The following is a 26,975-nucleotide window of genomic DNA, read 5'->3' on the forward strand; positions in this document are numbered from 1 at the left end:
TCAAAGCAATTACGGAAGAACCAGCAGCAATTACAAAAAGACAGTTATAAAGAAGACAGCATGATAATACAACGAGAGTAATCTCGGCACAACATAACTTTCTGAAAATCTCTAAATTAATGCTCCTCGAGTTCAGCTTTATATAGGAGTCTTCACCACAGGTGTGGGTGGTGAAAATATGGGGTATGAGCTGAAGGAGCTGCGCTCCAACGCGAGTCGAAAGAATTGACGCGACCAAAGACGGAATTCGTCCGAGTTGCTTTATTGAAACAAAACAGCTCAGGTATTCTGACAAGCCCGTTTATCGGGCAGCAATATATATACACATTTATGCCGGGGCGTTTGCCCGGGAAAACCGAGACCGGGCATGCCCAGGTGTCAAGGGCGAGTCCTGGAAAGGAGAGTCTGGACATGCCCGGGCGTCCTGGACGCGGCCTGGCAAGTCGAGGCTGGGCGTGCCCGAGCGCTCTGGGCGAGCCCTGGAAAGGCGAGAGCGGGCATGCCCGGACGCTCTGGGCGAGCCCTGGAAAGGCGAGTCTGGATATGCCCGGGTGGCCTGGCAAGTCGAGGCTGGGCGTGCCCGGGCGCTCTGGGCGAGCCCTGGAAAGGCGAGAGCGGGCATGCCCGGGAAAGACGAGACCGGGCGTGCCCGGGAGGTTCGGGCGTGCCCGGGAACAGCAAGTCCGGGCATGCCCAGGAGAGGCGCGTCTGGGCCTGTCCGGACGAGCCCGGCATGGCGATCGCGCCCTGGCCGCGTCCTGGCAGGTGCAAGGCGATTGTGTACATTCAGCGGGAACCGCTACAAGGCACCTTATCGACGCTGGGGTGCTTGTTTTGCGTCAAAGAATCAAAAGGGAACTGTGTGAGGATGCAAGACATCAAAGAGAGCGTAGGGGTGTTGTCTGAACCCCGGACAATCCTTGATTTATGATGTCTTACTCCCAAGTCCCTTCATACAAATTATCCGCTGGGTCAGAGGTTGTTCATCCTTTGCCGGTACAAATGGCTTTGAGCATTCTGCTCGATGTTCTTGTCTGAGGTCGAGCGACATTTTTCTGTCTCTCCAATCCAGACATAGTGTCTCCTTTGCATTAATTTCATGATTACACTGTTCCTTTAATCCACATATGTAGTCTAAGTTTATAGAGAATATATATCCTTATCCTAATAGTTATAAGTACTATTAACCTCATTGGAATTTGGTGTGGGGTAGTGATTTTCCCCGCAGAGCGATATAAAGAAGGATAAATGCAAGTTTAAAGCTTTTACACTCATTGTTAAAGCACCCATTTCCTGTGTTTATTTAATAGCAGCCTCAGCCAGGTGGATGCCATCCTGTCTTTAAGCACACCAGTGGCTTGTAAAGCATTAATCATCTGTGGCATTTCTCAGCTATCTTGGTTTGGAGTGCAATTTTCCCTTCATTAGATTTCAGAATTAATTCGCAAAGTGTTTCAGATTAAAATTTTCTTCCACATTCCTTTCTTTTCCCCCCCACATGAATCGAGGGAAGAAAAGATTTAAATCTGCTTTTATGAATAGTCCCATTTCCTCTTTGTTTCGGGCCAAAAGTAAATCCATTACCTGGATCACAAAAGGGTCATAGAAAACAGGTAGAATTGTTTGTCCAAGTGCCGCCTTGCATGGATATATCCGGTGTTGTACAGATACGTCATGGTATGGTGAGGCTAAGTCCCCACCTGGCAACTCCCATTATTCACAACAGCAGCATGTCCACATAATCCGATTTGCAGGTTGACACACCTTTCTAAATTGTAGGGGGAGTGGAGAAGGCCAAAGAGTTCAATGCAGATCAATCTTGCACAATTCTCAGCAAGTCTCCTCACGTTGCATCATCACAGTGGAAGTAGCTTTCGTGAAGGATTTGGTAAATAGTGCCGGTATACATTTAACAAGAAGAACCACCTTTGGAGGCCATTTTTCCCCGCAGAGCGGGGGTTGGCCTTTTCCGGGCACCGTGGTCCCCTTTTTGAAGCAATGTTTTACGGCCGGATGCCCTTCCTGCCGCCAACCCTGTTAGTCGCCTCTTGCGACACACAGGGAATTACCAGTGAACTGGTTCTCAATTTGCCGACCTCGGAAGGATGACAGGCTGAGTCAATCCCCCTGGCGTTAATTCAGCGATCGACCGGGATTTGAACCCAGGATCCGAGGATCCAAAGGCCAACACCTGCTCTGCGGGGAAAAGGGGCCTGTAAAGGTGGTTCCATATACCATGTTACCTTCATCACCCTCTTTACATCTATGTAAGTTTTACAAGTTGAGCTTCCTATGGAACAATATTCCTAATAATATTTTCTCATCATGATCAATTTTCCCAACCCCTTTTTTAATCATTCTTTCAATATGTTTATCAATACATTTACAAGCATAAGCCTTCGTTTTCAATCCAATGAAATTCCCTCCTTATCATAAATATCATGAATAACCTCATAAATATCTTTTGTATCAATTTTCCTTCAAAATAAAACTGTCGACCAGACACAAACATCTGCAATATGGATACCCATATAAAGTAGATTAACTCCACCCACACATATTTAATTTACTCTGTTATACCTTAACTGTTATACATCCCACACGAGCCGTGTCAGCACTCGTCTAGGAAGTAAACCCAACAAAAACCCACTCGATAAACAAAGCTGAAGCCTCCAGCATTCCAGTCCCTTCCAACACATTCCTTGCTTGCGCACAATGAAATCCACACAAAGCATGCCCAGGCGGAGCAATCCACGCCTTGCATCGCACTGACAGACCATATCTGGATTCAGACCTGAACCAAATCTAATCAGATTGTCCTGGTCACCTAACCAACTCATCCATAACTTTTTATCTTGTCCACACACCGACAGACAAGTGAAAACCTATCTTCCATTCACTCCTGGTGGTGGAAGTAAGAACACTTGGTATGAGCAATTCAGTGCCTCACCAGAGTATAGAGATTACAGTAGATCTGAGATCCACAATGGACTTGCTCTGATTGACATACCGCATCCAGGACTGCCCCCAGTATTTATTTATTTAATATCGAGCTCCTCCTTTCAATCACAATGTATTACAATTCAATGTTATTGTGTAAATGAAATCTTGGAAAATGTTTAAACATCAGTTGTGCGCTGCCGGTGTACACTGACTGTGTATACGTATATTACGTTTTCCAATGTACTGATTTCGAGGTCTCCAAACATACACCGCACAGATTAATGACCACGGACTTTACTGTACTTGATGTCCATTGAGAGGAAGCCAAGGAATGAATGACTGAATGAATGATGGTAATTCCACGTTCATTGCAATTTTAACATCACCAAATTAACGATTTGTCTGTTAAAGGGACACTGTGCATTATTCGTTGCTTTTTTATCAATATCCTTTGTAACAGTAGCTTGCTATCGGGTAGAAGCACCCTCAAGCATGAGGGGTGCAGCATCGCGGAGCACCCCCAGTCTCGGGTTGTTTTCCTTCCGCTCCTGCGGTGGGCGATGTGGCGTGCCGTGTCGTGCTGTGCAGTGCACATGCTTCGAGCTGCCCAAGGCATCCCGATATATCCCACAATGCACCCCAGCCTGTTCACATGTTCCACATATTACGTATTGTTACGTGCTCCTCCCCGACCCCCTGGTCACGATGTACCTCCGAGCCCCGAGAGGAGCCACGGCAGAAAAACAGAAGTGACGAATCCGTAACAGTATGCACGCCGCCCGCCGATGCTGATTATAGGCGACTTGACGTTCACGCAGTCAAGTCAGGTCGACTTGTCGTCTTCCAAGGTTGACAGAATGTGCAATTTCCAGAACAGAGGGGGCACTGCATTAATAGCATGGCCATGTTTGCACAAGGGACCTCGACCGCTCACGAATTTTCGCCCCCGGCATGAGGGTGCCAGCTCGATGGTCCGAAGGTCCAATGGTTCGAAGGCCCAATGGTTCGAAATGGTTGCCTTCGGACCATTGGTGCCAGCCCGATGGTCCGACGGCCCAATGGTCCGAAGGCCCAATGGTCCGAAGGCCCGATGGTCTGAATTCAACCAAATCTTTGTTCAAAGAAATTAAAGTTCTATGAATCAAAAAGTCAAGGTGGCAAAACAACCAACGCAAAGTCAAGAAAAAACTCACAAAGCACAAGATAACCGGAAGCTGCACTGACAAGAAGACGTCGCAGATGTGACTCATGAACAGGATTCAGTGCGTGTTTACAACATTCACGGGAACGAGAACTATTGTCATGCAAATGAGGGAGATGAAAATAACGCCGATAACATACCATAATATACTGGGCCTTGGAGACCCGCAGGGTGTGAATCAGGGGTAGAGTTATGAATTAAACGTTTTTCTTGAAACCGAATGAATTTTTTTTTTCTTTTACAAACACAGGAATATGTGTCACCACTTTATAGGAGCTCCCAGGAAAGGTCATGCAGATCAATGTTTTCATAATAAACTTATTCCAAAACAAAAAGCTGCGGGGCCTCCCAGGCCCATATAGTGCATTATCGGGTTAATGTCATTTTATCCTAAGTTTAAGTTTATTTGAGACAACATAAAACAAAAATTATAATCGTTTCGAAACACTAAAATTATCCAATGTGTTTGCAACAATATTATAAATTTCTGACAAAAAGAAAAGAAGAAAAAAAAATGAAATTTTCATACGCCAGGGACAAACCAAAGTATTCATCTTCCGTTAAAATAATATCGAATTCACCTTAAATGATTTTTGCAGTTAGAGACAGATTCATACATGAAAGAAATTAAAAAGAAAGAAAGAAGGAAGGACCCAAAATGTAGGGTTAGGAGGATTACGGGAGTGAAGAGGGTGGATAGAAGGAGAATGGATGAACTGAGGGAGGACATTGGAGTGCAAATAAGCTTGACGGGGAGATTGGTGAAATGCCGGCTGAGATGGGCTGGACATGTGGGGCGGATCGGGGAAGAGAGAATGGCAAAGGGCGCAGATAGGTTGAGTGAACAAGGTAGGAGGAAAAGAGGTAGACTGCAGTTGAGATGGGAGAATTGTATGAAGAGGTGATGTTATTCGGGAGGGGGGGGGGGGGTGGTTGGTGGGTCAAGAGTATGCTGAGGACAGAGGGGAATGGAGGAGTGCTGTGGTTAATGCAGGACAGGAGCTTGGTGCCATTGGACTTCACCCCTTATAAAGGGAAGAGGAGATCAACAAGTTAATCGACACTGTGGAACACAAATCGCCTTCTTATCACTCACAAAAACCTCCAGTTTTGCAGTTCTGTCGAACACTGACATTTGTGGGGGTATCCGGAAAATGCCACGAACCAATGTCGAATCCGTGATTGTGGGTGCATTGTTTCAATGGGAAAAAGGGGGATAGGTTCCCGGTGGTTCGTGATTCATAAGGGAAAATAAAAAATCCCATGAATAACCATGAATGCGCCCTCAAAGAATGCAGAATTGCATGGTGGGGGATGGCTTATGCGCATGTACAGCTGCTTTATGGTGATGCGCAGAAGTTGCTTGGAGAACCGTTATGTGCGAGGCTGGTGGGAAATGGTTTATGTGTGGCTGCACGTGGTTTTATGCGTGACATGTGGAAGATTCTTTTAGAAGTCTCATTATTTTGAGAAGATTCATTTTTATTTCTTTCAATCCTGACAAATCTCACACTCTTACTATGTCTCCCCGAAAAGACCGACTGGCCAACCCTCCCATCTACTTTCTGAACAGTCCTCTCCAAGAAGTTCTGTCACTCAATCTTTTGGGTCCCACTATCTGCCATGATCTTTCCTGGGAAAACCATATTTCCAAGCTGGCCTCCAATGCCAGTCGCCGACTGGGCATCCTCTGTCGTGCGAGGTCCTTCCTTGGCACACCTGAGCTCCTCACCACATACAAGGCTTTCATCCACAGCTCAATGGAATACTGTTCTCCCCGCTGGGCTGGTACTCCTGCCTCACACCTTGCTCGTCTTCACGCTGTTGAAACCAAAGCTTTCAGAATCATTGGATTCTACTGCGATAAAGCTAACTCCGAGGGCCTTTCACTCACTCACCGCAGGCAGGTAGGTGGTCTTTGTCTTATACCGACTCCTATCCGGCCTTGCTCCCCCAGCTCTATCTGTGCTCTGTCCCCCAAATATTCCTGCAGGTCACACAAGATCTGCCAGTAACCCTCTTCTGGTGAAATTGCCAAAATCAAGACTCTCTGCTTACCTTCACTCCTTAATTCCTCTTTACTCCCGCCTCTGGAACAAACTCCCTCACTCTCTTCAATCCCACTCCTTTCTCCAGGTCTTTAAAACAGCTGTTCACCACCATCTCTTGTTTTCCCCCATCCAAAACCTTGATCTCTTCTACCCCCGTTAATTCACCCCAAATCCTTTTTTTTTTTTTTTAATGCCGACCTTTTTCTTTCCTGGAAGTTCCAGCAGTGCCCATGTGTTTTATACTTTACCACCCGCCTCCCCCACCCCCCCTAGCCTTCCCCTGACTTCTCCCCCCAAACCCCCTCCCTCCCACAGATCTTCCGTTGTCCCTGTTCTCTGCTGTTGTACTTGTGTGCTTCCCTCTCTCCCAATCTTGTCTACCGCTCCCTTTCTTGTATGTTTTGTGTGTCTGTTTGTTGTTTTGTGATTGATGTTAGCTCTTACATGAGCCTCGATCTTGTGTACCAAAATAAAAATAAAAGTGTCATGTGCGAGGTTGACATGTTTTTGTTTTTTTCGCACTCACGAAAGACTGTGAATACACGAAGCACATTGCTGCAAATGTAGAAGCAGCTCGGATTTTATCAATCAAGAATACGTGGGGTTCGTGAATGTTGGGACCACGAATGTCGAGGTCCAACAGTATTTTGACATGTTAATGGGCCGTTGTATCGTTGTGGTGTATGTATGAGACTTCAACAACACCAAATTTCCAGATATTTTAAATCAATTTTTAAAACCACTTTATGAAAATTGAAACATACTGGATGCTTGAACACTGTGCAGGGTGATGTGTTCGATGAACTTTAAAATTTACTTTCGCAGTTTGTTTCACCCACATTTATATAAGCTGTTAATTTAGAAAAACGAGAAGACAAGACCCGTCACTTCGCTGATGGGAATAGCTATGTTCAATCTGATAGAGATAGATTTACGTATGCTTTAAAAGGCAGTGTGTTGGTGGGAAACACAAATGATAGGGCGTTTTGATAGGGCGATATATTACTGTTGTATGAATAAAACATAGATGTTGAAAGAAAGAGTATTGAATATAACAAACGTTTTCTGAATCTAATCAATATAAGAAAAGGGATTGAATGAGACTCACCATTATAACAAGCATTCTGAGTATTGCGCTGCAATACATGCCCCCTACCGGCAGTCTGTCGTCCGGAAAACTGTTGGGGAAATTACCAAAGTTCAAAGTGCCATAACTTTGTCAAAAATGATCGAAACGTCGTGAAGTTCGAACTTGATCTGTAACTTATCATGAGGAAACCATGTACCAAGTTTGAAATCATTAGCATTAAGAGTTAAGAAAAAAAGTCCGGAAAACTGTTCTTTGTGTGACGGACTGACAGACGGGGAGACTGACTGACTGACTGACTGACTGACAGACGGAGGGACGGAGTGCAAACCTATAGTCCCCGACCGGTGTAATAAGTGAAGAAGATGGAGGAGGAATATTGTTTGTTTTAAACTGCAAATTCAAACCGGCCCATATATCGTCACCTGACTCTACTATATCGTACTGTTTGCAAATTGCCCAGCATCTGATTGATAACGCTGCCGATTGTGTGGGGAGTGCTGTTATTAGTCCCCTGCCGGTGTACACCGGAGGGGACTATAGGTTTGCACGTCGTCCCTCCGTCCGTCATTCCATCAGTCCGTCAGTCCGTCATGCAAAGAACAGTTCTCCGGACTTTTTTTCGAAACGCTTAATGCTAATGATTTCAAACTTGGTACATGGTTTCCTCATGATAAGTTACAGGTCAAGTTCGAACTTCACGACGTTTCGATCATTATTAACAAAGTTATGGCACTTTGAACTTTGGGAATTCTGATAATTCTGATGATCCTTAACTCAGTGCCATTTTGTTTTAATTTCCTTTAAAAAAGATTTTCTCTGCAATAATAGGACCGATTGAGATCAAATTTTCAACCTAGGGGGGACTCGGTCTGTAGAATATTTTAATGGTAATTATGATGTCGCAGGTCACGTGGTTCGGCCGCCATATTGTTTTTCGTGAAAACACAAAAACCCCTTTTTCTCTGCAACGGCTAAACAGATCGAGGCCAAACTTTGCAGGCAAAATCGCATACCCATGATGAACAAAGAAGTCAGCAAGCATGACGTCATGCGTCACATGGTTTCAGAGTTATGACGTTTTTAAGCATGAACCTTTAAAACCGAGCTCCTCCCTAATTTTTGATCCAATCGAGGGGAAACTTCAGAGATCTGTTCAGCATGTCAGTCTACTAAAATGTCCTTTTGGAATTTGCGATAGGGCACGTGGTTTGGCAGATATCGTTAATTAAACGAAAACATTTTAAAAAATGGATATCTCTTCAATCGCTAGTCCCTCAGACCGTGAGTTGGTAATTATATAATTCACACAGTGCAATACGTGCAGGCCGCTCCACGGAGCGACCTTGCGGGCTTATCAACAAGGTGAGGCGTGACACACATGTGTCTCAGCATACCTCAGATCAAGTTTGAAAACCAGCATCAACCGTGCATAAATTTGCATATTCGATCATTTTTGACAAAGTTATGGCACTTTGAACTTTGGTAGGGGACATGTATTGCAGCGCAATACTCAGAATGCTTGTTGCTTTTGACAATTTTTGACCGCTGCACACGCACACGGATATGGACCCAGGCACAGCGGCCGAGCTCCTTTTATATATTAGATAAATACATATGACTTATCATTGATAATTCCATGAATTTATTGGAAAGTAGGAATATGAATAAAATGGGAAAAACTCAAACCTTTGCACAGGACTGGATATTTACATCAAGAATAAAAAAAATTTCTTTTCTGTCGTGGGAACAAATACATATGCACATGTTTGGGTACATCTGTCAGGTCATGTGAATCTGATTGATTTTTACAGGTCATGTGATGTATTTGCAGGTGAATCCACGGAATCTACAAGGGAGATTGCACATACGTTTATGAACTGTGCAAACACATACCTGCAGGACTCGCCGAGTGAAACCAACCAGAGGACTTTTTACAAACAAGAGAAAACGAATGAAGAAATGTTTGCACAGAATAATTTTCACAAGACTCACAAAGGAAAGAAAGGTGAACGTCAATACAAATGCACAAGTTGTGAAAAATCTTTCAGTCGCTCAGACAGCCTTAAAATACACATGAGAGTTCATAGTGGAGAATGCCCATACAATTGCATAGTTTGTGAGAAAACTTTTACAAGGTGGTCGAGCCTGAGACAACACCTGATGATTCACAGTGGAGAGTGCCCTTTCAAATGCTCAAGTTGTGGAAAATCTTTCAATCAGTCATCTAACCTAAAATCACACATGAGAACACACAATGGTGAACGCCCATACAAATGCACAAATTGTGGAAAATCCTTCAGTCATTCGTCCCACCTTAAAACACACATGATGATTCACAATGGTGAACACCCATACAAATGCACAAATTGTGGAAAATCTTTTAATCGGTCATCCACCCTTAAAACACACATGATAATTCACAATGGTGAACGCCCGTACAAATGCGCAAGTTGTGGAAAATCTTTTAATCAGTCATCTACCCTGAAGACGCATATGATAATTCACAATGGAGAACGCCCATTCACATGCACAAATTGTGGAAAATCTTTCAATCGATCATCCAACCTCAAAACACACATGACAATTCACAATGGAGAACGCCCATACAAATGTACAAATTGTGGAAAATCCTTCAGTCATTCATCCAGCTTGAAAATACACATGATAATTCACAATGGAGAACGCCCATATGAATGCACAAGTTGTGGCAAATCTTTCAATCGGCCATCTCACCTAAAATCACACTTGAGAATTCATGATGGAGAACGCCCATATGAATGCACAAGTTGTGGAAAATCTTTCAATCGGTCATCTCACCTCAAATCACACCTGATAATTCATAATGGAGAACGCCCATATGAATGCACAAGTTGTGGAAAATCTTTTAATCGGTCATCCATCCTTAAATCGCACATGACAATTCACAACGGAGAACGCCCATACGCATGTACAACTTGTGGAAAATCTTTTAATTGGTCATCCACCCTTAAAACACACATGAGAATTCACAATGGAGAACGCCCATTCAAATGCACAATTTGTGGGAAATCTTTCAATCAGTCATCTCACCTTAAAACGCACATGACGATTCACAATGGAGAATGATCAGGACATAGTGCTCAAACACAAAAAGAAAAAGCCAGTTTTGTTGATTGAGCATTCAGTTCCCAATGGCTTTGGACTAAATGCTGTAGAATCCAGGAAAATGATCAAATACCAGGATCTGAAAAATGAGGTCGATAACTTGGAAATTGAAGCAAACTGAAATTGTACCAGTGATGGTCGGAGCAACAAGGATGATCAAGAAAACCCTTACTGATCACTCAAAAAGCATTCCGGGGAAAAACGCTACAAATGAGCAGCAAGTGGCAGCTGTCAAAGGTTCAGTGGGGATTCAAAAAAGAGTCCTTGAAACGAAGCTATGTGAATGAGGTTTCTCAATCTGGTTCATGAATAATAATCCTTTACCGAAAAAGGAGGTGGAGATTTTGAGTTCTGGGAGAACTTCCTCCCACTTCCTAAAACCCGCATATGGAGATAACGAGCAACGTGAGAACACCTGCAGGAATACACAATTTGTGGAAAGTCTTTTATTCATCCATCCACCCTTAAAATGTACATGGTAATACAAAATGGAGAACATTCATACCAATACATAGTTTGAGGACATCATTCACTCATTTGTGCAACGTCAAAAGACATTTTAAAACTCACAATGGAAACACCCATTGAAATGTGCATTCTGTGAAATGGTTTTTGTTCGGTTCCACTCCAGGGAGCGGCAGAAAATGACATCTGTCCAACCTCAATAATCAACTTTCAAATTTGTCTCTTCCAAAACCTGATGGTGCCTTCTTAGTCTGTCTCCAGTACATGCTCCCCCTCCATCCATTCCCTTTCTTCAAATGGCACCACAGCCGATTCCGCTCGTCAGAATTGTGAATGCCTCAATTGTGTGTTTGCTTCAATTGTGTGCATCCCCAATCACTCACTCTTGGTACCCATCCTTCTCTGTCTGTCCCAACTGCTCCTTCACTATGTGATTTGCACCTGAGAAGGTGGAGAGGGTTCTTTCAACACCTGACTCAGACTCTGCTATTGGACCAGATGGCATCAGCTCACGTGTCATAAAAACCTGCTTTGCTGCTCTTGCGCATGTTCTCTGCCCTTTTCACCCTGTCATTTGCACTAGTTTATCTTCCATCTCCTTGGAAATTAACCAATATCACTGCACTACATAAAAAGAAGAAAAACTCATTCCCTCTCCTGCAGTCCTATCAGCTTACTTCCAATCATCAGCAAGGTCATGGAATGCATCATTGCAGTTGATATGATGTCCTTCCTTTTCTCCAACCGCATAATCTCAGATCACCAATTTGGTTTCAGACCGGATCACTCCATCTTGGACATACTGCTTCGACTCTCCCAACAATGAATGGAGGCCCTCAATGTCAGACGTGAGATTAGGGCTGTCTCTCTGGACCTATCTTATGTGTTTGATACAGTTTGGCATCCTTTATTACTCTCCAGACTCTCTGCCCATGGCATACAAGGCCAACTCTACATATGGCTGACTGACTTCCTCTGCTCTTGTAGCCAACGCGTGGCACTCAATGGAATTCTTTCATCTCTCCCAATCAATGCTGGAGTGCCCCAAGGCAGTGTTATGGGACCAGTGCTATTCCTGACCTTCATAAATGATCTCACTGAGTCTCTGGAAGATCCTCTTCATCTGTTTGCTGATGACTCTACCTTCTGCCATTACATTCCCTCATCCTTTCAGACAGGTAGGCTGCAGTCTTTTCCTTCTCTTCAGACCTTAAAAAAAATCACAAACTGGTCAAACTTTAAATCCTAACAAATCACACACACTCACTTTCTCTCAGTAAAAGGACCATCTGGCAAACCCTCCTGTCTACTTTCTTAACAATCCTCTTGATGAGGTTCAGTCATTCAAACTCCTGGGTCTCACAAGCCATGATCTTTCTTGGGCAAGCCACATTTCTAAGTTGGCCTCCAAAGCTCGCGGCCAACTGGGCATCCTCCGTCGTGCGAAGTCCTTCCTTGGCACACCTGAGCTCTTATCCACCTGCAAGGCCTTCATCTGAATCTTGATGGAGTACTGCTCTCTTCTTTGGGCTGATTCCCCATGCCTCAGATCTTATTCAGCTTGACGCCGTGGAAACCAAGGACTTAAAGATCATTGGAATCTTCCACAATGACATGCTGCTTCTGCTGTCTCAACAATGGATGGAGGTCCTCAATGCCAAACAGGAAATTAGAGCTGTCTCCTTTGACATATCACGTGCCTTCGATACGGTCTGGCACCCCGCTCTACTCACCAAACTCTCCTCCTATGGTATCCATGAAAATCTCCACGCATGGCTTGCGGACTTCCTCTCTGGTCGTAGTCAACATGTGGCCCTGAATGGTTTTCTCTCATCTCCCCTTCCTGTTCAGGTTGGAGTTCCCCAAGGCAGTGTTCTGGGCCCTGTGCTTTTTCTGGTCTTCCTCAATGATCTCTTCGACTCTCTGGAAAATCCTCTCTATCTCTTTGCTGATGACGCCACTTTTGTCCGCTCCATTCCTCATCCCTCAGATCAGCAGTCTGCAGCCTCCTCACTCTCTGCAGACCTGGACAATATCACAGACTGGTCAAACAAGTGGAATATGTCTTTCAATCCTGACAAATCTTACTCTCACTATGTCTCTCCGAAAAGACTGACTGGACAACCCTCCCATCTACTTTCTCAACAATCCTCTTCAAGAAGTTCTGTCACTCAAGCTTTTGGGTCTCACTATCTGCCATGATCTTTCCTGGGAAAACCACATTTCCAAGCTGGCCTCCAAAGCCAGTCGCCGACTGGGCATCCTCCGTCGTGCAAAGTCCTTCCTTGGCACACCTGAGCTCCTCACCACATTCAAGGCTTTCATGCGCAGCTCAATGGAATACTGCTCTCCCCAATGGGCAAGTGCTCCTGCCTCACACCAAGCTCGGCTTCACGCTGTTGAAACCAAAGCTTTCATAATCATTGGAATCTCCTGCGATGAAGCTAACTCCGAGGGCCTTTCAATTACTCACCGCAGGCAGGTTGGTGGTCTTTCTGTCTTCTGCCGACTCCTCTCCGGCCTAGCTACCCCAGCTCTGTCCCCCAAATATTCCTGCAGGTCGCAAAAGATCTGCCAGCATCCCCCTGCTGGTTAAACTGCCAAAATCAAGACTCTCGATTCACCTTCACTCTTTCATTCCTCTTTCCTCCCACCTCTGGAACAAACTCCCTCACTCTCTTCAATCCCACTCCTCCCTCCAGGTCTTTAAAACATCTGTTCACCACCATCTCTTATCTTCCCTCATTCAAAACCTTGATCTCTTCTACCCCTGTTAATTCACCCCAGATCCACTTTTTTGAAATACCGACTTCTTTCCTGGAAGTCCGAGCAGTGTCCATGTGTTTTTTTTTTTGGTTTTGTTTTTACCTTTCCCACCCCTCCCCTTCCCATGCCTCCTCTCCCTTCCCCAGATCTCCTGATGTCCCTGCTCTCCATCTTGTCTCCTGCTCCCTTTATCATATGTTTTATGTGTCACTTTGTCTTTTTGTGATCAATGTTAGCTCTTACAGGAGCCTCAATCTTGTATACAAAACAAAAACAAAATGAAGCTGAGTCTCTGGCCTATCACTTCCCAATGCAGACATGCCCTCCCTCCCTATTTCTGGTATTGCACCCTCTGCTCTATCCGTGTATTGGTATTTGTCTTCCCCACCCCTTTTCCCCTCCCCCATTCCCGACCATCCCCTTCAGGTGAAACTACCTAAATAGAGGATCACTGCTCACCTCCACTCGTTCGTTCCTATTTCTTCTCACTTGTAGAACCAACGTCCACTTCATATCCAATCTGATTCTTCCCTCCAGATCTTCAAGGCAGCTGTTCACCACCATCTCAGATCATCCCCATTCCAAAACTATGCATGATCTTTTCTACCCTTGTTAAACCCCCTCCCATCCTCAATCATCCCTCGATCCAATTCCCATTTTCCCTCCTGAGATGTCCCTTCTGTATCCACCTTGTCCGCTTTGTGCATCCTCTCCTGCTCCCCCTCTTCCCAATTCTTTCCCACACCCATTGCTTGTTTGCCTCCATCTGTCTTGGCCTTCAGCTCTGCTGTTGGTGTTTCCCCCCTCTCTATGCTGTTACCTTTGTCCTGTTGCGTCCTAGTCCGTTCATTGTACTAGTACTAGCTCTTCCATGAGCCTCGAATATGTTTACAAAATAAAAAAACTAGAACAACACTGTAGGGAGCTTACCCTCCGCCACGCTGAACAATTTGTTTTGTATCCCACTGATAGGCCAGATCCAGACCTGAACCAAAATCAAATCGACTTGTTCTTGTCTAATCAACTCATCCACCTCGTTTTGTCATAAGTCATCCACAACTTTTTGAAATATCCTGTTATATATCGTTTTTGGCCCTATCACTCAATGAAGAAGAATCACTTAAAACATTCTCATATCCGCATCTGGATTCAAATCTCCACCACAACTCAAACAATTCTTCCTTGTCGTGCAGCCAACCTGCTGTCGCGCAGTCCGAATCCGTCCATAACTTTTTGAGATATCCTGTTCACAAATAGACAGACAGGGGTGAAAACATAACCTCCATCCACCATTGGCGGCAGAGGTAAAAATGACAATGGGGAGAAAGAATATTGGCAACAAGGAGATTGTCTGTCTGTACAAATGTAAAATGTGTAGAAAATCCTTAATTATATCATGCAAGCACAAAACACTTGATAAATCAGACGAGAGAATGTTCTTACGGATTTACAAGCTGCAGCAAATGTTTCACTCAATCGTCTCGCCTTAAAACACACGATAATTCACAATTGAGTACGACCTTCATAAGGTCATGACACACACGAGGAGTAATAATGGTGAGCGCTCATACAATTACTGCAACGCAACGCGACGCGCGCGCGTGTACGAGCAACGGTTGCTCGAGTGAGATGTGCATGGAAGAAGCTTCGGGAACTGGGTGGCGTGCTGATGATGAGGGGTGTGTCGTTGAAACTGACGGGAAAGGTGTATGCTGCATGTGTGAGAAGTGTTATGATTTATGGGAGCGAGACATGGGTAATAAACGTAGAGCAGCAACGAAGGTTGGAAAGGGTGGAAATGCGAATGGTTCGGTGGATGTGTGGAGTATCGTTGAGAGAGAGGCAGACAAATGATGCATTGCGAAAGATGATGGGAATAGAGCCTGTGATTGATGCTGTGAAGAGGAACAGGTTGAGATGGTTTGGTCATGTGTTGAGGAAGGATGAAAGTGACTGGTTGAGAAGAGTGATGGAAATGAATGTAGAAGGAAGCAGAGGACGGGGAAGACCGAAAAAGTCTTGGCTAAAGATGGTGGAAGAATAAATGCGGGCAAGGGGGTTAACAAGGAGAGATGCAGAAAATAGGGCAAAATGGAGAAGATTGTCATGGGGACCGCAAGGCTAACCCCCGCTCTAGCAGGGAAAATGGCCTTTAAAATGCATGTTGTTGTTGTTGTTGCTCATACAATTACACAACTTGCGGAAAATTATTCACGCAATTAGCCCACCTTGAAACACACAGGAGAATTTACAATGGCGAATGCCTCTACAAATGTAGTTTGTGAAAATAATGTCGTCCTTCAGGCAATCTTCCAATGAGAAATCAGAATGGCTTTGTGTACACTGAGCCGACAGCCTTTAGGATCTGCAGCCCTGGGAGTACTTACTTTACTAGCAGAAGAGTCTCTTTACGGGCAGTAAAGACACTTAAGTTCTGCTCATCTGAATCAGGTCAAATGACCATGTTCTGTGATCGTTGTATTATTTAATTAGTTTCAAATGAAAGGATTTTGTGTGCAGATTTGTCTTTACAATTGAATTCTCATTTTAAGTATCCTCAAAAAAGTCATGTACTCATTTTAATTTATGAAATACGCAATTCTGGAGTTTCATCAACATGCATTGTTGCAGAATGGTATAAAATATAATTGCAGATGAAAGTTAATTGCATTTTTCATCAGAATAATTATAAAGCAGTGAAACATAATTGTCAGGCATCCTTCAACCCGATAACTTGTAATGTGGGGGAAAGGTTTTTGCACTGGGTAAAATAAATGTTTTCATTTAAAGGAATTTGGATATACTTTGAAGAAAGTTGTGGTCAGGTCACACCGAATCAGCTAAGGTTGAATTTGCCTCTGCAAGATCAACACCATATGAGAAGGCTTTGACCAGAGGCCTTGGGAATCCACAACACTAAAATTTAACTTTACCGAAGACAGGCATGGACTGTGGAATGAAAAACAGCTTGGACCCACCTGCACGGGGTGGGCCACACCACCCGTGAGTGACTTTGTACAAGAGTGATAAATTAGCAACGAGTGTGTGGTAGGCAGGAGGAAAGGAGATGTGAACTGAGAGCAGCAAAGGCTCTATCTTGCACCTCTTGTGGCAGAATGCATTTTAAAATCCGGCTCATCCAGCAAAGAGGGAATTGGGAGTGCTGCATGTGAATCAGGACTGGTTCCGCTACTCCAAAGCCCCGACTAAAGAACGAGATTCACCCAAAGGGGTTCGCTCTTATCTACTGGCCAGTACTCGACGAATTGCCTTGGCTCAGAGATGACTTCCAAGCAGGCATCTCCTCGCTTGCTGCATCGAGACAGCAACATGCCTATTCCTTCACTGTCTCTCCTCACCCTGTTGCCAAGTACATGTGGTCCTTAACAGCATGTACTGAAATAATTTAACATCGTTCATCTTGATCTGTGGACACGGATTCATCTGTATTGTTCGGTGCTACCAAGCTCACCGTCTGAGGACTTGCGACGCAACTAGCCGGTCGGATACCAACCTGTGCACACCCATTGGACAAAACTGTTTTGAACATGTTTACAACCGACCCCCTTCACCCATTTGTAACCTCCTGAAGTTTATTTTACGATCTAGTTACATGAGATCAGTTCCAACCTAAAAAGTCGTGAGTGAATTCTTAGCTGCATTGATATTTGTGACATTGATATTTTATTATTTGGGGATTTTTTGGAAAATCATTGAGTGTTTCATTTATTCAGTTTTAGTGTTTTAAAGGGAGACCGCAGGTATTAATAAATATTACTGATTAAATATCCTTCTGCCTCCTGTCCTACATTTGTTTCACCTGTCAAACAATAGACAGGACATGTTGTCCATAAATATTGTCCTGTCAGCCCGGCGGTCAACACCGCTGTATGACGGATAGCCGATCGATCTTACTGCAGAGGCGAATTCCCGAAACTGGCAGTTCATTCCTTCGTGTGCGGGTAAAGGAACCAAAGTGCTTGCCTGCACTTTGCTCACGGGGCTTATACTTGAACCCACAAACACAGAAACACGACAAATGAAAAATGCCACAATAATAAATTTAATGAAAGGCAAACACGGCAAAATAAAAGTTGAGTTAAAAGAACTCCTACAGTGAGACGTCTCCACCCAGACAAAAATCACACACGGGGAAAGATTAAATAAAAATAAGGAGTCTCGTTGTCGTTGGAACTCCGAGTCACCACGCGGGAAGCACACAAGATGGCGCGGAGTCGCGCCTGCAGCAGCCACCGGCGTGAGGTAAGCAGATAGGATAGCCTCCTTTGCCTTGCTCGAGACCTCCTCTGGCTCAGTTCTCTGAAAACTCCTCCACTCTTTGAAAACTCGGTTTATTAATTAGTTTAGATGCTTGTTTCCCAGATGTAGCAAGTCTTATGTTTTGTCTATTCCTAACATTTTCCATAGTTTTCCAAACACAGTATTATTGATCGATTTATAAAAGTCCTTCTCAAAATCTGTCTTTGCCTCTGTTCTCATCTTTGTAGTAAAATCAATGTAGGTCTTTAACCAATGACTTTGTTTTCATTCTAAAATTCTATGAATTTTCTTCACTATCAAACCAGCAGATTAATATTGTCTTAAATTACTTTGATGTAAAACATAATTCCCTTTATTATGTAATGTAGTAAGTGGTTTTTATTATAATAATTCCCCATTGATATTCCCCAATGCTCGGAACGAGGGTTTACCGTGGGAGTTGGTGTATGCAGATTATCTGGTGTTCATTGGGGAGAGTATGGATGGACTGAAGGAAAAGATGAACAAGTGGAAGGAATGTATGGAGACAAAAGGTCTGAAGGTGAATATGGGAAAGACGAAGGTGATGGCAAGTGGTACAGCATGTGGTGAGGTGGAAAGAACTGGGAAGTTGCTGTGTGCAGGAATGGTGTCGGAGTGAACTCCATTCAATGTACAATGTGCGCTGAGTGGGTTCATCAAAAATATAGTGGTCTGAGAGGGTCATTAACCAGTGTGGCAGCTACATTCAAATGTAAGGTGTGCACAGAGGGAGCTGCAGATGAAGGAAATGTTGAGTTGGATGTTGGAGACGGCGTGAAGCTGGAAGGTGTGAAAACATTTTGCTACCTTGGAGATATGCTGAATGGAGAAGATGGATCAGACTCGGCAACAGTTGCTGGAGTGAGATGTGCATGGAAGAAGTTTTGGGAACTGAGTGGCATGCCGACGAGGAGGGGAGTGTCGTTGAAGCTGAAGGGAAAGGTTTACGCTGCATGTGTGAGAAGTGTTGATTTATGGGAGCGAGACATGGGTAATGAACATAGAGCAGCAACGAAAGGTGGAAATGCGAATGGTTCGGTGGATGTGTGGAGTATCGTCGAGAGAGAGGAAGACAAATGATGAATTGCGAAATATGATGGGAATAGAGCCTGTGATGGATGCTGTGAAGAGAAACAGGTTGAGATGGTTTGGTCATGTGTTGAGGAAGGATGAAAGTGACTGGTTGAGAAGAGTGATGGAAATGAATGTCGAAGGAAGTAGAGGACGAGGAAGACCGAGAAAGGCTTGGCTAAAGGTGGTGGAAGAAGAAATGCGGGCAAGGGGGTTAACAAGGGGGGATGCAGAAAATAGGGCAAAATGGAGAAGATTGTCATGGGGCCTGCAAGGCTAACCCCCGCTCTCGCAGGGAAAATGGCCTTAAAATGCCTGTTGTTGTTGTTGTTGTTGTTTGTAGCAAGTGGTTTTTCTGTTGGTTTGCCTGTCGTAAAAAATGATTGTTGACAACTGCTGAGCCATTCTTTTGTTGGACTTTCTTTATCAGGGGCATAAGGCAGGTCTTTTGTGTTTGTTGTGGAGTTCTTCTGGATATTTTAAATCAACCTCAAAATAATACCCAACTTTAGCTTTATCTAATTATTTTTGAGAAGATATAACGATGTCTTGTAAAACTTTTTCATAATTCTTTTCTTTTACCGATTTAAGTTTTCCACAAGGTAGAGATTGAGACATAGCCCATCTATGAAGATTATTAGCATCATAATACATCAAGTAAGAACTATCTTTTTTAGTATCACAGTTAGGAAGATATTTATTATTTGCTTTGGCATATCTCTTTGAACATACTTGAGATATTCCTCCTCTTTTAGCCTTCTCCATCATCAACAACATATCAACATCACCGATTAATTACAAATCCTGTTTGGTCATTTTTAACATGGCACTCCAAGCCAATCTTGGGGCTGTGTAATAATGAGCGGGGTCTAAACCAGAGGATTTTTTATTATGACGGTCTGTTCTAAAAGTCTCAAATGCATCAGCCAATAAAAGAACATCAGTTTTAAGATACAAATCGTGATATTCCCCAAGGTTCTTTGTTTTAAACTTCTTCCAAACATTTTGTGCTTGAGTATAATCTTTATTAGTTATTTGACTTTTATTTAATCCATTATCGAAACTTTAATCCAAACAAAATAAAATACATGTACGTACATAAAATAAAATGAATATACGTACATAAAATAGTAGCGTCCGTAGCTAGTTAACACCAGCCTTGGACGGATGAGCCGAACCAGCCTCAACTCCCAAGGCGACCTCCCGATTATGGTGGTTATTGCGCGTGCGAGATGGAAGAGACATGGGCGTTTGACTACATGAAACACTGATTTTAACCGAAACCCAAAGCAAGAAAAAGACATAAAAATGTACAATAACAATTAAAACAAAATAAAGGCATGGAATGAAAAATAAGGCTGATGTAAAAATGCTAACTTGAGGTACCTGCACTCAGTTGCAAACATGCACACAGGGAGAGGTAACAAAATAAAAGTTCACCGTCCGGCACACTCAACTGGCCCCAAAATCGATCCTGAAGGATTGGCAATTGGCGAAGCGCCAGACCCACCAAGCGGGCAGCGCCAATAAATGGTGGCAACGCCGCCCGTCAAAGGCGATCGGGGATGAGGCGATTCGGCCCTCGTCGTTTCTCTTCCACTTCGGAAAATACAGCGCGGCCTCCAGCCCACCAAAGAGCCCAGTAGTCCAAGCTCCCTCACAATCCCGTTGCTCCGACACGACGCACAGTCCATACTATTTCTATACAATTGTACCTTTCCAGCTGTATTCTCTTACCTTCCCTCATAAACTTAACAACATGTATATATGCATTAAATAAAATCCATATGCGTACATAAAATAAAATGCATATATGTACACAAAATAAATTACATATACATACTGTTGCGAATATGGAATTTGGCCTCCATATCCGCTTGTAAATATTCCCCTATTTTCCCCAATACTCCCCAACTATCCCCAATCCCCCATTCCCTAGTCCCATTGTCTGTAAACAACACTCTGTAGAACCGACCTTCTCCTTTTTCCCCCATTAAATGTCGTGCCCAGGTCCACCGCACCACATGTAGACAACTTTCGGACATCTTGCTAGTTATTCTTAGTCTATGTCAGTTAAGGCCTCGTTTCCATTAATTATGACTCTTCGTTGCACCAGAATGTGATTATATGGCACCAGTAGTGAGTTTAGGACCTTTCCCATACCTCCTCCCATCTTCTTCCCCGTCTACAACAACAGAGGGGCACGGCGCTGCGCGGGGGGGGAGTGTGCGTCCTCCCACGGGCTCGGTTAGCCGCCATCAACAACAATTACAACAACAACGACGCTCCGGACCATGCGCTCCACGGGGTTACCACGAAGGGGCTCCTTGTCAGCTCCTCGTCAGGGGTGGAGCCGGTAACCCCCCCCGCACGCACCCAATGAGAAGCAACGTGCCGATTCCACGAGGCGGAGCTAACGAGCCGAGGGCGTGTCACTCCCCGCCGGATATAGGCGGCCACGTAGCGGACGTGACGTCAGATGCGCCCCGAGCTTGAGCCTTGAGAAGCCAAGAGAGCCACCTCCGAGCGCTGAGAGACCTCCTGCATCTTTTGGACCGAGTCGATCCTGCCCTGAGCCCAGGTGCACCTGGAGCCATCGATACCCGCTTTCCTGCCATCAATCCCCGTGTGAGTCAGCCTTGTCCCGTTTACCTGTCGTCTGTTGGGGTTAATATAAGGTTGTGTCTAAGTGCCTATCTTCCTTTGCTGTCCCTCTCGTCCCTGTAATCTGACCTTCCGTAACGAATATAATCTCCTCCGGAGGTCTTGAGAACTGAACCCTTGGAGTCGTGTCATTTGAAACCCAGCCGTGTGTCCTTTTCCTTCATTGCCCTAGCATAGCGCGACTAGTCAACGTTCGAGTATAATCTTGTGCAGACGTGGTCATACCAAAACCGCTCGGTAAATAACATCCAAGCCACGTCTGTAACAATTGGTGTCGAGGAGTGGAATTCGAACCCGGGACTAAATTTATTAGGCCCAAATTTGTAACAAGTAGAATCGATTCGGAGCGCGTTTCCCGCGCGTTATTAGGCCCAAATTTGTAACAAGTAGAATCGATTCGGAGCGCGTTTCCCGCGCGAAATTATAACGGCGAAATTTGAATTTGTTTTACGAAAATAAAAAAACCGAATTTTGAAAGTCGCGCTATGGCGGATCAAGACAGCTGGGGTCCGGTAAAGGAGAGTGAGGTAGGGTCGATCCAGGACCAAATTGAGGGACAAGAGGAGAGCGAAGCAGTGAGGGCGGCAGGTTCGCAAAATAGCGCCGTCACGCACGAAGTAGCGGGCGCGCAAAATGGCGCCTCGCAAGAGCGCGTGGTAGCCGAGCCCGCTGTATCAACGGGCTTTAACATGCAGCCGATTGACATGCAGGCCCTCATTGCGCAGTTACAGGCAGCTGTACAGATGAGTATGGAGAGCCAAATTGAGCGATTGGGTGAGCGGTTGGGAAACCGGATGGAGGCTCAGAATGAGCAATTGGGGGTAATGGGGAACCGGATGGATGCTCAGGGTGAGCAATTGTGGGTAATGAGGGACGAAGCGAGGGCTCGGAGTGAGCGATTGGGGGTAATGGGAAACCAAATGGGGGTAATGAGGGACGAAGCGAGGGGTACCAGTGAGGGATTAGACAATAATTTTAAGGGATTAGACAATAATTTTAAGGGATTAGACATGAAATTTGGGAAATTAGACGATAGATTAGGGGAAATACAGGAGGGGTTAACGGGGGTAGAAAACAGAATGGCCGCTCAAGAGAATCAAATGGAAGGGATGCAAAAAGGGTTAGAGGGGTTAGAAAACACCATGGAAGGCAAATTGAGGGACATGAGGGACCAAGCGGAAAGGGAAGTTAACCAAATGGGGCAGCAGATAGAGGGGGTCAGAATGGGGGTAGAAACCAAACTGGATGCTCACAGGGAGGAAATGGAGCAGATGAGGGTGGCATCTGGGCAGGAGATGCAAGTGATGGGAGAGGAGATCAGAAGAGGAGTGAGTGAGGAGGTCGGAGGAGTGCGCGAGGAGGTGAGGCACTGTAAGGAGCACATGGAGAAGGAGGTGAGAAAGGGGACTGTAAAGTTACAAGGGGGCATAGAGGTCCTGACGCAGGAGGTGGAACAGCTGACGGAGGGACAAAAAGGACTAACGAAGCAGGTTCAAAGGAACACTGCGGTATTAGGAGGGTTAAAAGTGACACAGAAAGAACTAAAAGACGACTTGATAGCGACGAAGAGGGAATGTCAGATGGTACGTGAGGGACTGACAACGAGGTTGGACGAGGTGGTAGAGGTAATGGAGACGAAGGACCGGCAGGTGAGGACGCACATGGAAACGGTCAAGGTAGCCTTGGAGGACGAGCTTGAGGAGACGTACCGGGGAATAAAAGAGGTGAAGCACAAATTAGAAGAAGTGGAAGAAGGGATGAACGAAATTAAGAAGCGACGGAGAGGGGATAAGAAAGAGATAAAAGAGGAGATAAAAGAATTGGTCCAAAGTCTGTGTTTGGATCGTGATGATGTGCTCATTAACCGGATGAGGGATTCGCAGGTGATGGAGGAGAAGCGAAGAGGAAGAGGACCCGGTGTAAGTGGTGACCAATATGGTCGTGCGTATGATGCGCCAGGGGATTTAAGAAGCTTGGGGGTCGAGATAGACCCGGGTGTTCGTGAGAGGCCGTTGGTGAAGTGTGCGACAGGTCTGGTGTGCGAAAAATGAGGTGTGCAAGAAAGTCCGACTCTGGGGTGTGTGAGGAAAAAGTGCGTGCCAAGGAGTGAGTGTGCTGGCGAGAGTGAGTCGGTCGTAGCGCGTGTGCGAGGGAGCACGTGGAAGCGCGGGGTGGTGAGTGTTACAGAGGGTGTGACGGGAGAGTGTGCGCAAGAGTGTGCGCGAGAAAGGTGTGTGACGGACAGGTGCATGAGGAAAGAGTGCGCTGTCAGAAGTAAGGAAGAGTGTCCACCTGTGGTGAGTGTTACAGAGGGTGTAACGGGAGAGTGTGCGCGAGAAAGGTGTGTGACGGACAGGTGCATGAGGAAAGAGTGCGCTGTCAGAAGTAAGGAAGAGTGTCCACCTGTGGTGAGTGTTACAGAGGGTGTAACTGGAGAGTGTGCGCGAGAAAGGTGTGTGACGGACAGGTGCATGAGGAAAGAGTACGCTGTCAAGAGTGAGGGTGAGTGCGCTGTCAAGAATGGAGGTGAAAGTAGTGAGAGTGACATGGAGCGTGAGTTAGTTGTGACAGGTGAGCGAGGATGTACACCTGGGATGGAAGGATGCACACCTGGAATGGTAGAGCGTGAGTGGGAATGCACGCTGGAGTTGGTGGTGAGGCACGTGGTTGGGTGTGTGAATGAGGACACACCTGTGATTGTCACAGAGGAGGTGACCGAGGAGGGGGCGCGAAGAGGTGTATTGGTGAGGTGTGCGAACAACGAATGTGTGCCAAAGTGTTCGGTGGTCAGGTGTGTGACCAAGGCTGTGAGTGGAATGGGTGTACCTGGGTGTGTAAGGAAAGGTACGAGGAGCATGGGCACGGCTGGATGTGTGAGCAAGGAACGGGCTGCGGGGTGTAAGCGTCCAGGTGAAGCATCGATGTTAGACGGGGTAGAGTTTAGAACGACTTATAGCCGAATCGGGCCCTCGGTGCGTGCTGGGCCTCGCTTTGAACGGCCGCGTCCGTGCTCCACTCGGTGGAGCGGGCAGGCCGATAGGAAGGGTCGTTATGGCGACCACGTTTTGTTGAGACGTGCCGGCAGGTCGAGATCGGGACATTGGATGGCTCCACGCCGAGGTGATGCGTGGGATCTCGGCCCGGGTAAGCCCCCGTCCCTGCACCGAGTGCCGGACGCATCCAGCTGCTGGCACAAAACAACCAGCATCCATTGCTTGGCTTTACGAAGCCGGGCTTTGGACAGGGATTGGCGCACCGAGAGGTATTAGTGAGTCGACTGGGTGATGAGGTTAGTGTTTTGGACCCAAAATTAGAGAAAAACAAAATTTGATGATTGGCAAGGGATTGGCAGTAGTGATTGGCAGATGATGGGCAGTGATTGGCAAATTTTTAATTTGTTGAAATTTGATGTGCAAAATTGGTAGTGAGAGACCCCCGATGTGGTGGGATGGCAAATCCACCATCCCTCACAGTTGGGGGGCAAAGGAGCAATAGCTTATGGGGTGTATGGCAGTGAAAACTAGCCCGGGTGGGTTAGGATATGGTGTGTAGGGATCTAGCGAAGATGACATTAGGTGACGTTAAGTTTAGTTAGTGACTGATACCTGTAGTGGGGACGCAGGTAGATTAGTGTGGATGATAATGACGAGGGAGCGCAATAGTTTAAAGGGACGACTGGGAAGCGCAAGTTTCAGAAGGGAGTAGTTAGCTGAGATGATGCCGTGTGTGTGAGAATTGAACAGGTGTGATTGCACAGGTGTGCAACTGGATAGGTGTGTGGAACAGTGTATGAGTAGTGAGTGTTGTGGATCAGCGCGAATGCGCTTGGGGAGAGAAGGGTGCAGGTGGCACCAGGTGTGAGAGCACAGGTGTGCAAGTACAGGTGTGTGGAGAGAGTTGGAGTAAGTGGTACGGAGTGGTGTGCATGGTGCGAAGGTGTGGATGGGGGAAGAGTGGACCCCTTTCACGAGTACCCGGGGCGGGTAGTGTAAGTGTTAGGTAGAGGGTACAGGTAAATTGTGGTTGGATATTGGCATTTGGGGTGCGGTTGCAGAATGGTGTTGTGAATGGGTGCATTAGTGTTGTGGAAATGGCTGGGCGTGTAGCCTGTTAGTGTGTGTAGTTGGTTGGGCACTCCACCACTGTGAGGATGTCGGCCAGGTGAGGCCGCAGGCGGGCTCTGGGAGCCGGTAGAGTTGTGGATGGGGCCCGAGGATCCGGAGGATGGACCCGGGTAGCCCAGTGCCAGAGAGGGCACCGAGTGGGGAGAGTGCCAGAGGGCCTTCCCCAGGTAGTTAGGTTAGGGTGAGGAGCAGGTAAGCTCGGAGGCAACTGCAGTGGTGGAGGTGTGCAGGTGGGTAGACCCACTGGGAGAGGTACACGCCACAGCCCAGAAATTGTGCGAGGGCACCGGGAGATGAATCGGGGGAGTGAGACCCCAAATTGAAGAGCACCACAGTTTGGCCAATGGGAATTGGTTTTTAGAACCCATAGTGTAAGAGGGCCAATGGTTTGGCCGGAGAAAGACCCCGGGTAGTGTAAAGTTGTTAAAGTCACTTAGGAAATAGTTAGGATTGATGAACCTGTCGCACCATACGCAGCCACTTACCTGTGGTGATGATGATGACTCCACACCTGTGTTTTCTTTGTTTTGTTGCAGGAAATGAGATTGCTGTGGATTTGTGAGACGCATCACGACGTGGATGAGACATTGGGGTGATTCCATCTCTCCCTCCCTAGGAGGGACTGATGATGAATTGGTAATGGCAAATTTTGATGTTGAGTTGAAAATGGCAAATTTTGATGAGAGTTGAAAATGGCAAATTTGATTGGTTAGGAGGGAGAGAAGACGAATTTGGTTTATGGGAGGAACGGGGAAGACAGTAGGGATGTTTGTTGATTTGTAAAATAGATGTTTATGGGTAGTGTTGTGTTTTGTGGATACAGTAAGGGGGTAAGGGAGGGGCCATGTAGGTTACCTGGTGGGGGGGGCGTACGATAGGAACGTACCTGTCTCACCTGGTTCCCATGTGCCCCCAGTGTGCATCACCTTGTATTGCGTGCACTTTTGCGCCCTTACCACCTTACTCACTTGTCTGCTTCTTTTGTCTCCCACCGCCGAGGATCTGGCTTTGGGGTAGAGAGAGAGGAGAGAGAGGTGCTGGCTTCGCAGTTGTGGGCCTGCACTTTCGCTGCTTGCTGCTTGGATCGATACACCATATGGACCGCAATGTTTGTGGCCACCCACAATGGACCGCAGTTCTTTTGCGGCCAAGCA

The 26,975-nt window shown here is 45.8% G+C and overlaps 1 protein-coding gene across 4 annotated transcripts in view; it reads left to right on the top strand.

Moving 5' to 3' along the window:
- The window catches only part of LOC137427336 (uncharacterized), a 111,995-nt gene that overhangs the window by 45,679 nt on the left and 39,341 nt on the right, over positions 1 to 26,975 (top strand). For 3 of the 4 annotated variants that reach the window (XM_078777125.1, XM_068116771.2, XM_078777124.1), the window contains one exon: positions 9,117 to 17,450. In XM_078777125.1, coding sequence (XP_078633251.1) covers positions 9,117 to 10,390 — 1,274 coding nt within the window. In that variant the 3' untranslated portion in view covers positions 10,391 to 17,450. Of the gene's footprint in view, positions 1 to 9,116; positions 17,451 to 26,975 lie in introns of those variants that run through there. The other variant, XM_078777126.1, reaches the window with a different exon arrangement.

Source organism: Myxine glutinosa, chromosome 5 (assembly GCF_964187855.1).
Source record: "Myxine glutinosa chromosome 5, kmMyxGlut1.1, whole genome shotgun sequence".
NCBI lineage: Eukaryota > Metazoa > Chordata > Myxini > Myxiniformes > Myxinidae > Myxine > Myxine glutinosa.